The sequence below is a fragment of the Cyprinodon tularosa genome, unplaced genomic scaffold, assembly GCF_016077235.1.
Source record: "Cyprinodon tularosa strain WSP-4 unplaced genomic scaffold, ASM1607723v1 ctg88, whole genome shotgun sequence".
Lineage (NCBI taxonomy): Eukaryota > Metazoa > Chordata > Actinopteri > Cyprinodontiformes > Cyprinodontidae > Cyprinodon > Cyprinodon tularosa.
The window spans coordinates 452,961-466,240 of record NW_024039651.1 but is presented as its reverse complement, the minus strand read 5'-3'; the positions used below and the strand labels follow the sequence as shown (position 1 = coordinate 466,240).

At 37.3% G+C, this 13,280-nt stretch overlaps 1 protein-coding gene across 1 annotated transcript in view; it reads left to right on the top strand.

Moving 5' to 3' along the window:
- Window positions 1-13,280, top strand: part of txnrd2.2 (thioredoxin reductase 2, tandem duplicate 2) — a 34,828-nt gene that overhangs the window by 1,575 nt on the left and 19,973 nt on the right. Inside the window, exons 5-11 of the mRNA XM_038273606.1 lie at window positions 474-548; window positions 1,751-1,829; window positions 4,109-4,171; window positions 4,284-4,354; window positions 10,689-10,708; window positions 12,564-12,655; window positions 12,740-12,914. Coding sequence (XP_038129534.1) covers window positions 474-548; window positions 1,751-1,829; window positions 4,109-4,171; window positions 4,284-4,354; window positions 10,689-10,708; window positions 12,564-12,655; window positions 12,740-12,914 — 575 coding nt within the window. The remainder of the gene's footprint in view (window positions 1-473; window positions 549-1,750; window positions 1,830-4,108; window positions 4,172-4,283; window positions 4,355-10,688; window positions 10,709-12,563; window positions 12,656-12,739; window positions 12,915-13,280) is intronic.

Genomic DNA, 13,280 nt, shown 5'->3' with positions numbered 1-13,280 from the left:
TTTATCAATGGAGTGAAAGTGTTTGTGTATATATATATATATATATATATATATATATATATATATATATATATATATATATATATATATATATATATATAAATAAATATATATTTTTTTTTTTTTATTATTAATTTTTTTATAGGACTTTTTTCCAAAAGGGTCATTAGAACACACTGTTCTACATTTTTAGACATATTCTCCTACTAATCACTACTTTTGTTATGTTTTGTAATATTTCTGAGCACTTTATCAGGTGGTTTATTCATTTTATTCATGTGTGTTAGAGTAAAACTGTTAGCTATCTATCTGTTATTTAACAGCACCATCTAGTGGTGAGTTGAGGAAAAAAGCCAGTCTACCTAAAGATTTTCTTTTCCTCATGACAAATTGAAACTGGCTAGAATAGATGTTGACATAGAAACTTGTTAAATGTGACATTTATTGTTGATAACTCTGGGATCTTCTTGCAGGGCGATGATGGCAGAGGCCATTCAGAACCATGTCAGATCTTTAAACTGGGGCCACAGGGTCCAGCTTCAGGACAAGTAAGTGACCACAGAGGCTCTGGCTTATATATAAGCTTTGGAGTTTATTTCCTCCAAACTAAGAACAAAACTGTTTAGAGCTGCTAGAGGTATCAAATTTTCTTTTCAAAGGGCTACTTTTTTTGCATTTTCAATTGGGATACACATTTTAAGTGCCATAGAATAATAATTTGCTGCTAATACTGGACTGGAGTTGACTTTGCAATAATCAAACATCTCAACTGAGATCCTGAAAGAGGTGAAGATGTTTGTAAAACAAGAAAGGAAAAGAGTAAGATAGAAGATCTTTTTTTCAGAAAGATATGAGATCAGCTTTTTAATTTTATATTTGTATCTTTTTTTTTTATTATTAAAAAAAGCCAAAGGACAATGGCTTTACAAAAAGAAATCCAACATATAGCTCTAGGATATTTTGCCAGATTGAGGTATATCTGTCTCTATGATATATAGGTAATTAGTGATTCCCCAACAGGCACTGCTGGGACAGAAGCCTCCAGGTGTTTTCCTTTGAGAATTTATTTCATGGCCTGGACTTTTGAGGTTTGCATAAGGATGTCGACATCTTCGGTTCAACATGTTTCAAGGGGATGATTCCAGGAGCTGAAAAGAAAAAAAACACTAATGAAAATGTATTCATTCTTCCTGTTTTTGCCAGAAAAGACAGACCGGCCTTCACTTGTAGAAAACACAGTTTCCTTTAGTAAATCTCCTTTCATCAATATTCTTCTTCATTTTATTTGTTAATGCATCACTAATCCTGGTTAGAGTTAAGGTGTCTTCACAGCATCCACCGTCAAGAGGAGCTTTTATTGTTCAGAATCAGCAGTTTGCAAGCATTGTTCAATGGATCTAATGTCTTTCATGCCTCCAACATCACTTCACTCTTTAGGAGCTCCAGGTTAATTTGCGTCAATGCTTTTCAAGGAACTGTGATTCGGTTTTCTTTGGGTTTGCTTTAGGCTTTCCACACACAGCTGCAGGACTGCTCAGCAGCAGAAGCCACATGTTAATAGAGTGGCTGCTGGAAATAACCTCTCCAGTCCAATGAGATTGAGGATTCTTGTGCATCGTTTTTCTTCTCATAACAAAAATGAGATAAAATAAAGGGATTATTCAGGAAAACACTGTTGGTAGGCTTTTGTGTGTCTGAATTTTCCATCATGGTGTAATGGAGCACTTATGACATGTTCTGTGTTTTGCAGGAAAGTGAAATATCTGAACGTCAAAGGCAGCCTGCTGGATGAACACACAGTGAGAGGTCTAAGCAAAGCAGGAAAGGAGGTGTGCTGTTTTTAAATAAGAGTCTTGAAAAAGAACTTTGGTTCAAATGTATTGACCCAACCTAAACAGATCAGCATTTCTGCAGAGGAATGCAGATTCTGGAGGCTGCATCAGCTCCCACTGAGAACATGATCATTTCTATTAGCACGTAATCCACTGGATGCTGCATCAAAACCTTCCTTGAACGTTTTGGACAACCTTGATTCATCAAGCTTGTCTAAAAACAAAGAATTGCAATTTTCCGTAAGCCATTACCTGATCTGGATTCATCTAAAAAAAAAGATTCATATGACGCCAACTATTAACACAGAAGATTTATTAGATTTTCTCAAACTGATTTCCTAAAAATAATCCTAAGTATTCACATACCAAATGCTAAATAAATATTACCACTTTTCACTGGACTCAACTCTGTTTTTTTGTGTAAAACACAAACCCAACTTTGACCCTATGCAAATATTTTATAGAGTTCACCGTTCACATACTAAACTAAATCATCTAAAGTCCTGGCTTCACTTCTAAGGATTTTTTTTTTGTTTAAAATCTGTGTCCATTTTGGAACGGAAACACCAATCGAGCGACTAGTTCTTGTTTTCTGGTAGCTTTTAATGTTTAGTTTTATTTTAAGTTTAGAAGTGTTTTTTATTTTGATATTTCATCTGTGGGAATACAAGTTTAGAATTTACAGTTCTACAAAAACATGAGTGCAAATAACAAGTTTACAAATCCCAGTGAAGGTGTTCTACTCCTTACCAGGTGGTGGCAGTAATGCTCCTGAAGGTTGTTTGCCAACTGCTATTAAATAATAAGAGGAGGACATTTCACGTATGTCTTTGCTGAAATGTTTTCAAAGCAGGAATAAAATGGGTGTGTTCAAATTCAAAGGCTTTAACCTCTGAAATCCGTGAAAGTAAGGAGGCCGGAAGAGATTTGGTAATGGAAAATAGGTCCAGCCTTCTCCAGCTTTCACCTCCTTTACGCTCTGTTGCCTAGCAACTGTGATTTTTTTTACACACAAAGCAGGCAAAGAATGAGTGCCAAGCATCTCACTAATGTTTTATGTGCTAATAACATTGTTGAGAAGCTTCAGTAGCAGTATCGTTGTCAAGAATATCAGATTATTGTCCCCACACTGCAGATATGTTGAAATCTGTGCTTGAATGTCAGACAAAATTATTTGCACAGGGACAGATAAAAACATTTCAATAAACAAATTACCCGCCACATATCTGACTCAATAACCGTTTAACAACTATTTTTATTGATTTCAGATGGAACTATTCATATGCTTGTATTATATTAAACTGCACTTCCAATATTCACGATCTGTTCGGCACCATTTCCCTTTTTCCTCCTTGGACTCGCATGAATCATGGGATACCCAAGGCTACGTCAGATACACCGGACCTGTCCTTTAAAGTGGGCAAAAGAAGGCTGCATTTGTCGGCCGCCTAACGAGGAGTCTTCCGATCCTTACAGGCCTCGGCGCTGCGCTACGACATAATCGGCCAACAAATTTGGCCTTTAGAGGATGAAGCCCCTGAAATCAAACTCAGCTGTTGATGGATATTCGATGGTTCTTTTTTCATCTTCTTCCACTGATAAAGGTGGTTGGCAAACAACTTTTAGGTGCATCAGTGTCACCAACTGGTGAGGAGTGTAACAGCACCATGTAAGGTTGTAGATCTGTACTGTGATTTGTACTGTAGTTGCATCTAGATACAGTAATCTAAAATCCAATTTATTTTTGAATTGACAAAAAAAAAACAATATTTAACGTTATCCGTTTTTATTGGAGACTTTTTTTAACATTTCGTTGTTCCTTGAAGCTGAGCACTGAAGTTAAGAGGAATCAGATTCTTTGCTCTGAGAGTCGTCTGTTTTCTTGGCTCCTTTTAAAAGGTTTAAATAGAAAACATCTTCATGAGGACGGTATTAGAGAGGAGGTATTACTGTGGCCCAATACTTTGTAAATTTTACATTTCTGATATTCGTTTAAAAAAACTGTCATCTTTCACAGCAGAGCTAAAAGACCGGTATTCCTCACTGCTCCTGTCTAGCTTACTAAACGGTCGACATTTTTCATTTCTTTTAAAGTTGGAAGCAAAGCTCCTAGGATACTTTGCCTCTTGTCTGCGTTGTTTGGCTGATTTCACAGCGTCTGTCATCACCTTCACAGAGAACTCTGCAGAGACCACTCTGTTTCATTCCACATTTCCTTGCTGTTTTTGAATATGAACAAAAGCCATTACATCACATTTCCCTCTCCTTTCCTGCAGACAATCCTGACCGCCAAGAACATAGTGATCGCCACAGGTGGACGACCCAAGTACCCCACACAAGTAAATAAAGATTTTTACCAAAAAACTCCTCTCTTTTATTTTTTTCTATATTATATGTATATTTTATTTTGTTGTGTTTATTAGTTTGGTTTGTTCTGATTTATTGCTGCAGATCCCTGGAGCAGTGGAGCACGGCATCACCAGCGATGACATTTTCTGGCTCAAGAGTTCTCCTGGAAAAACGTGAGCATGCTTTCTTTCATGCTTGTGTTGCAGTAAACTCTCTGACTTACTGTAAGGAGCGTTTGGAGCACGGTGGAAAACAGAACATCCGACCCTAAGACTTGGAGTCCTACCTTCTACCCTCAGCACCGCTTTGCTCGCTGACTCTGCACATCCCACTATCATACAGCCACAATCATTCATCAGGGGACGTGCAGTTTGTTGTTCTGCCTTCCTGTCAGCCTGTCGTCGCCTCATGATTCAGATTAGCAGCGTGCATCCTGACCTTTATAGAACGAGCCCTTTAATCCAGCCATTTAGCTGCTGTCATCACCCGGTTAATTGGGCCTTCCCTGACGTTTCCTCTTGGCACGTCACACGCACGCCGACTCGTGGTAGAGGTATACCTGGGCTGCGGAGGTTGTTTGCAACGTGATGAGAGATAAAAGGAAATGAGTATTTTCATATTTATGCTCTTTGTACGTCTAATTTGTCTGCACCTGGAGACAAGGAAGCAGCAAATGATTGATTTATTCCGATGCACCGTCTGTGACAAGGGCTTTCCTAAAAACACTTAAAGGAAGTAATCAGAGGTTTGTTATGGAGCTAAAAGAACCATGAGGATAAAGGGGAAAAAAAAGCATAACATTGTTTTGTTTTATGACATAAAGATCTGGTTGTTATTGAAGAGTTTCAGGACAATTAATTTGGTCTAAATGCAGAATATTCATAAGGCAAAACGCTGCACAACACATTAAAAATTTCAACTTTGGTTAAACACGGTGGAGGCAGACTTATGCTGTGGGGATGTTTGACCAGAGCAATGGCTGGAAAGCTCATCAAAGATGATTCCGCTAATCTAAAAGGAGGACAAGCCTGGATGGTGCCTGAGCTGCAGACAAATGATGATGAGTCAGACTGATGAGGTGTCGCTCTCAGTTTTAGCTCTACACGTTATTAATCTGGGACTGATCCCATCGAATCTGTTCGAGGGAAGAAGGGACGTTTAGCAGAACCTTTGGAACTAATTTGGGCGAATCGACGCGACAGTTTGGAGGGTAACAAAGGAAAAAACAGCAAATAGAAACTTATGATCCTACACTTTTGTCCTACTTTTAAAGATGAAATCATGGATTCTGACAAAACGGATGTGATTTTTTTTTATTTTTCCACCCAAAATTTGATTGTGGTTTTATTTAGGTCTCTCGATGCTCTAACCACAAGCATGTAGAAGTTTCACTCCAAGATTTCTTTCTTTTCATGAACTTGAAAGCTTGTCCTTTGTCACTGTTGTGTGGAATAGTTATCACCTACTCACTTGCATTGATCTTCATCCTAGCTGCAACTCTATCCTCTGTTTGTTGTTGTTGTTTGTTAAGTCTTGATTGTACTGCAAGTGTGACGCTAGCAGCTACATGTCCTCCTGCCTTAAACCGTAAGGTGATTGGCCAATCTGTTTAAGTCTGACTCGTATAATTAAAGCAGACTGCAAGAATTTAGCTTGTAGGCGAGGTTACCTGTCAAATGGTTCAGATCTGAGCATCTCCATGTGATAGAATAATCCACCCTGTCTATACCACGCTATATTGACGTTTTTAAATGTTTAATGTTACCCTAAATTTAAACGTACCTCTACCAGGGTTGTGGAAGTATTTTCTTTTTTTTTTTTTTTCCTAATGAAAATATCATATCAATCAAATGATATCACCTGTTATCATGATAATTATATATGAAAACATTTGCCTTCACAATGCTCCAAGGTTGTTGGTTCCAGGAATCTGTTTGTAAAAATAACACCAAACTGTATCTTCCATAGAGTATCTCCTCATCGGGGTGCAGAGGTGGTTCTAGACCAAGTTTACCAAGTTTATCATTATTTTTAATGGGCTAAAGAATAAAACACACTAAGACCTAAACAGGGCAATAATGAATCATTCAATATATAAGTGGGCCACTTGCAAATCTGGAGCTGCAGTTTGCAGGCCGCTGACCTAAATTTATAATAAAGTAAAACTATAAAAAATAATTTTTATCCACTGATTAAAAAAAAGAAGAAGTTTATGTTCCAGTGCAAATCATCATACAAAACTGAATGATAATTAAACGTTGTGTTCAGCAGAAGGGAAGGACTAGTTCAACAGAGACAAAGGCCCCCGTTGGTCCCCATCTAGCAATGCCCATGTTGGGATGTAATCTATCATTTTTATTCAGCCAAGAAGTCAGAAATAAAAAACATAGTTTTTTTTCTTTAAAAATAGAAAACTTGCTTGTTTTCAGCTCTATATTAGCTGGATATTACGACAAACTGCAAAGTTAATCTGGCTATTCTGTAGCTCACAGTTCACACAAAACGAACACCACATGTTATAAATCACACATGCTGCTCTGATATAAGCCCAAAGAGTGGAATCTAGACAGCAGCATTTATTATTCCTGGTAAGGAAAGGCTTTTTTTAAACATCACTTGCTATGGTTTGTTATGTAACTGAGTATTGAGATGTCTATCACCAAAAAAATAGGAGCATTACTTTTTAAAATGCATCAACTTAAAACCATGTGGGGTATAAGATGTCGCTTTAATAGACCATGCTCTTTGGAAATGTCCTAATTTAGGTGCAAACTAAAACCAAACGGGTTGTAACTGGATAAAGTCACTCCTAAATCTTACTGAGAAACTATTGGAAGACATTAAAATCACTGTTCAGAGACTCTCCATCTTATCTGACTTAGGTTGAGTTGTTTTGTAAAGAAGAATGAGCCAAAACTCTATAGAGGTACTTTTAACAGACACTGTATTACTTATAAATCATAGAAAACTCTTTAAGCATCACTGTACCTCCAGCTTTACCTGAGGGGAGACATTTTTATACCACTTGAGCAAAGGAAGTGCTTTTGATGTAAAGGTTTGGAGGTTGGGGGGGGGGGGCCCTACCTCCCTGCAGGCAGAGGTGGCCTCAGCATGGTTTCAGCCGCACATCCCTCTATAAAGAATCTTAAACACGAAGAGAAGCTGAAGCTGTTTTGGGCTGTCAAACCATCATCCACGCAGGTGAGGTCCAAGGAGTTGTTTCTGCAGGCAGGGTGGGTGTGGGAGGTTACAGGTGAGCGATGGATGTCTAATGATCCCTCAAGCGCTCTTACACACTCACAGTTTAGTGACAGATTCAGCCTTGGGGCTGAAGTCCAGAATTGGCTTCTATCATCATGAGAAAACCCAAAGCGTGTGCCAAGAGGAAGTGGTCTAACCGTAGACCATGTGGTTTGATGAAAATAAATATTTCAAAAATATTTATTCCTAAAATATTTAGCGGTTCTTAAAGAAGGCAACAAATGTCTCAGAATCTGCCAGCTTGGTTTAAAATGCCTACATGTAACGCATCTTTGCACATCAGAAGAGTAGATGGGGTCATTTAAACGGTTATCATTGTGATGAATATAACAGCATTGTAACAAAGGCTTAAAAAGCAAGAAAAATGTTATGCATCTTTGAAGGGATTACTGTTATTTATAATAAAAACAGAGTAAAACAACAATTGTTTTACTTTATTAGTTATGAATCCTATTTGAAAGTTTATTTTGATACGTGTATGTAAGCAAAAACACAAGAGGATCTTCAAAAATTTAAACCAAGGGGTGTTGAATGGCACTTCACATAGGTAACCTATGTCACCACCTTTGTTTCATTGAAGAAACAACTTAAGCAATGGCTAATTGGTAACCAGATTTGTAATCACTAAAGTTTACGTTAGACACTTTAAAGTGTAGAATCTGGCACAAAGCACTTAGCAGTAACTACCTCATTTAATACAATAAACCAGGGGTAACCAATAAAAAATCAGTGGGGTCTGAATAAAGAAAATCAATAACAGTAAAGGTCCAGAGATATTTTTAATAATAATCTGTCACTTTAAACAGAATTTAACACTGAAATTAAACGAGGTGTTTATGCATCCATGTTATAAATTGAATTTTTTTTTTTAAGTAGAAAACAACAATCGTTTAGTTTGGTATATAGACAAGTTCTTGCTCCACATATTTTATTAAACACCTGAACTGATCGTGTTTTTTTTCCTTTCTTTTTTATAGCTTAATGAGAGCAGTGTGGTTTAGGCTGCCCTGCAAGGCTTTAAACCTGGGTTTGATTGGAGACAAAGCCATTCTAAAGCACATATCAAGGTGTTGATTTTGAGCCTGGATCAATATTTATTTTTGATTATGTTCATGGTGGAGAATCCTGCTTCACAGCAGCAGGTTGAGTCAAACATAATCAAAATGTGCAGGGTCATCTCTAAGCACAACATTTCACTTTTCTGTCACCAGTTCACCTAATTTCTTCCAGCAGTCCACAATTTCCTTCACTTTTTCTCGTCTTCTCCTTCTTTCCCATCACCTGGCTTTCCACAGGTTTGCTCCGAGGGCTTTACCATATTAACAGAAGCGGCACAAGTGAAATTAGACATTGCCATCGCACATGATGCGGTTTATAAATGTTATAAATCAGGTTGGCTCCGGATCTGGACCACGGTCCGCCAATCCATGACCTCTGCAATACACCTTAGTAGCAAAGCAATTTAGCATTCTTTACCTCAATATCCAAAGTCCAGTCCCTTTCACTGTCTGTTGTGTCATATCTGATTTTTTTGTGTCTTTTGTCCTTGTTACATGCATGCATTTTATCTTTGGGCCATATTTCTTGTTACAAATGTTACATATGGTACCATATGTTTCTGGTTTTTCCTGCTGCCCCGATCCTACGGGACTATGGATGGAAACTAGCCTTGTGCTAAATCCAAGTGTATTTACAGCTCCTGCTGTTCATTAATACTTGCTGTCCCTTTTAAATAAATAAATAAATCACAGTGCTATGAAAAAAAGTAAAATGTGAAATTCTGAAAAAGAAAAAAACTAAAGTAAATAATTCTGAATGGCAGAATTAGATATTAACTGATCCTAGTTGTTTTCTATAATAGGACATTAAAAAAAGGCACACCAGGTTTTTGCTCCAGATCTTTTTAAATCCAGAACAAAACTGAAAACCTGCTTTATCCGCATTAAAGTGTCAAACTATTTCTCTCTAGACCTCATTTTACATTTTAAACTCAGCTGTTAGACAATATTTTGATTGGTTGGTTTAATGCGTACAATAATTAGAAAAATAATTTTGTTTATTTATTTTTATATATCTTGTTTTTAAATCCTATTTTCTTCCCTTGTCCAGTCAATCAAGGACGAATATTTTTATGGATAATTTCTGACAATAAACATTGATTAAGAAGACAAGAAAATGGAAACAAACTTTGTGTCACGTTTTAGTTTGGTTTCCTTGCGTTTTACACTCCATCTATGCTAATTTCACACCAAAAATAGGGGAAAAAATGAAAAACGTTTCATCAGTGGAATAAAAAGCAGTTTGACCTTGGGCTAGCCTCAGGCTAAAGCAACAATGTCGCCCTTCTTTGCTGATGGATACATTAGAATCTCATATTGCAGAGCTTATCAGTGACGGGGCTGTTTGAAAAGCTGCCCAAGGTTGACCAGAGCTGGGACTCATCCGTCTTCAGCGAGAATCAGTCACTCTGCAAACCCAGACAGTTTTACAGTGTCTCCACTTTTGGACGATCCTATCCTGACTGCCTCCCTTTAATTGGCTGCAAACATACAGATTTTTAACGAATTCCTGAATAAATATCTCCACATCCCTCTATAGACTATAAATTCTAGCAGAGAGGTGAGTGTTGCAGATGTACTGGTCTGAGAAACTAAAAAAAGAGCTGGTTGAGTGAGACTTTTCTCTGCGATGACAGAAAATCAAAGCTCTTTGTCTGGTCCTTTTGTTGAGCCTCTTCTCAGTCCATGCTAAGTGAAGCAGACATGGAGAAAGCCGGGGTCAGAGCTTTCAGTGGCTGGAGTTAACATGGACAGGGCCAGAAAGGAAAGGGGAGTCTGGTTAGGTGCTTAAGAGCAAAGTGAGAAAACCCATGCAGGTGACGGACTTCACTCAGCAGGCTTATGTGAGGATTTAAGCCCTAAACATGACACATGTCATCTGCAGGGATCAGGCTAAAATGCTCCAAATTAGGCTTCCTGAGCACCGCAGATGATTCTGCTGGATTATAGGAGTGATTCACCCAGACCACACACGTCAGCCTGTAGGTTTGGCTGTCTAACATGTCCTTCACACCTTTAGGTTTAGGACGCCTTGTTAATTCATCACTTCTCTAACTCCAGGATTTGGATGAAGACAGATGCAAGTTGGGGTTAATGTTGTTTTATTTGGCTAAAGTGCACCAAGGAGGACTGAAATGTATCTTGTTGTGTTTGTGTTCTTTCTAATAGCTCTGTTTTTGTGTTTCAGACTGGTGGTTGGAGCCAGCTGTATCCTTCCTCTGCCCCTGGGTAACGCTGCCAGTCTTCAACAGAAATGTTGATCATAGTGTCATTAAGATAAAATAAATACAAGGATTACTACAACAAATTATTAATCTTAACTACTAATAGATCTATTGTTATTAAGGCTGATACCAATTAATCCTTTTAAGCTCTGATACATACTTCTGATGTTATTTGGCTGATTCTTAGAGCTAATGGTGCTTTTTTGCCTCTATTCACATGATAAAATGATTAAATGATAAATACTGAACAATTTTAGACAACATACGGTAAACACATTTAGTAACAAATTGAACATGGACAATAGATAGCCAATGGGTAGAGCACCAATGCATGACATTTATGATTACGATGCATTACTGCTGAATGCACCCAGAGTTTTTTTGCGGGTTCCTTCTTTTGATTATGTTTTTGCACCCGCCAATCTCTGAACCCACTACAGCTATATCAAAAGTTGAACAAAGAAAATTCAATTAATTTCTATGTTTCATGGTTACAACCCCATGGAGAAAAAATATGGTAGGACTTTGGTTCTCTGTGTCATTATTATTTCACCAACTGAAGATCAAAATAAGCAGTAGAGATTAAATGAAGACTAATATTAATCACATAAAATGAGTAATATAGAAACTAGAGATGGCCCAATATGTCGGCTGGTTGTTTTTGTTTTTTCGTATATTTGTGTATATATTGTATCGGCTGATACAAGCGTGTTGGCCGATTCATTAATGGAATGAATCCTACGTGCCTCCTGGGCTGGTAGAGTTTATAATAGGGTTGTCAAAAGTATCGATACTCAAAAAAGTATCGATACTGAAACGTATCCGGATACAATACTCGTTTTTAAAAGTATCGATACAGTGCCACCATCAGTGGCACCTAAGCAGTCATTCATCTAAAGTGCAGAATAGAGGAAAATGCACTTTCAGAACACTGTATGATTGAATAATTCTGTGCACTTTTCAGTTTCAGACTTTTTTTTTGTAAGAGGTGCAGCTGCTGAGAATTATTTTTATTTTTGTTTCTTAACCAGTTTGGCTAGTGTCATTGCTATGTGTGCAAAGCAATGACACTAGTTTTTTATCAAGCTTGCTTAATATTGTGCACAGCATACAACCTCAAAATATTGTTCTTATTGTTTATTGTATTTATTTATTGTATTTTATTTATGAAAATATTTCTGTAGAATTTTGGAGTCTTTGTTTTTATCCTTGTGGTATCAAAAATGGTATCGAGTATTGAATATTTTCCTTAGTATCGGTATCAAGTTGAAAAGTTTAGTATCGTGACAACCCTAGTTTATAAATTAAGTTTTTTTGTATTAATTTGTTTATAGCATTGCTGACAGTAGAACAAACAGCTTAACTTAAAGTAATTGCACTTTGAAGCAACTTAAATTTGATCTTAGCTTATTAAATTGCAATATTTAATTTAATGCTGTTGACTTTTCTCTGTTCAGCTGTTGATATAGTTGTAGTGGAGTTAGAGGTTTTTTTTTAGGACTTTGATTCTCTCTGTTTAGAAACTCTGAATCTTCTCTTTTGGCTGGAGCCTCTTCTCGGCCCAAACTAACCACAGCGCTTGTTTAGAGCTTCCCTCTGAGGTTCTAGATGTTTGCTGGCAAACTTTAAACAGGCCTAAATGTGCCTTTTGTTACAACTGTATACATAACAGGTTAAGGTCGGGATTAGGGTTCCTGGAACTGATTGGTTGATCTTTTCTATGCAAAAGCAAACATGTTCTAATTTCTCCCAGTATATTTAAATGTGATCATTTTAAACATTTATTTTCAAATCAAAACCAAAGACTCTGCTGATATCCTTAGCCTGGCTTAATGCAGATGTTGCCCTGGAGTGTGCCGGCTTCCTAACAGGCATCGGCCTGGACGCCACTGTGATGGTTCGTAGCATCGCCCTTCGTGGTTTCGATCAGGTATGTCTCAAGTCTACACTATCCGAAGATGTTAAGTGATGTTTTTGTTTGGTTTATACTGTTTTTTGTTTTTTTTTTGCACAGCAAATGGCAGGTCTTGTAACAGATTATATGGAGGCTTATGGTACCAAATTTATTTGGAGATCTTTGCCGAAAAGCGTGGATAAGCTCTCCTCAGGGGCCCTGCAGGTGACATGGAAGGACACAGAGACCGGCAGGGAGCACAAAGACACCTATGACTCTGTGTTATGGGCAGTGGGTGAGTTCTTCTTCTTTTGGTGTTAGGCTTCTATTTTAAAGTGAAAACTAAGTTTTTATATTAAAAACACTGAATTGTTCCCTGACAATCTATGCCCAACACTGACAAAGTTAATAATAATTTTTTAACGTGAGAATTTGATCTTTGGGGGCCTCTGCGATGTGGCTTTGATTAGACCAATAATGTATGTGGAAAGTTCCTAATCAAATCCTTGTAGTTCTGCGCCTGTCAGTTATTTTTCTAATGAATTAATCTATAAAGATTATTTTTAATAATCTAGAGAAACCCTTTCTGTAAAATAATTCTTCCTGAATGAACATTTGGGATATAAAAAACAAAACTTTCATTGCGTATTTAAATAAATTT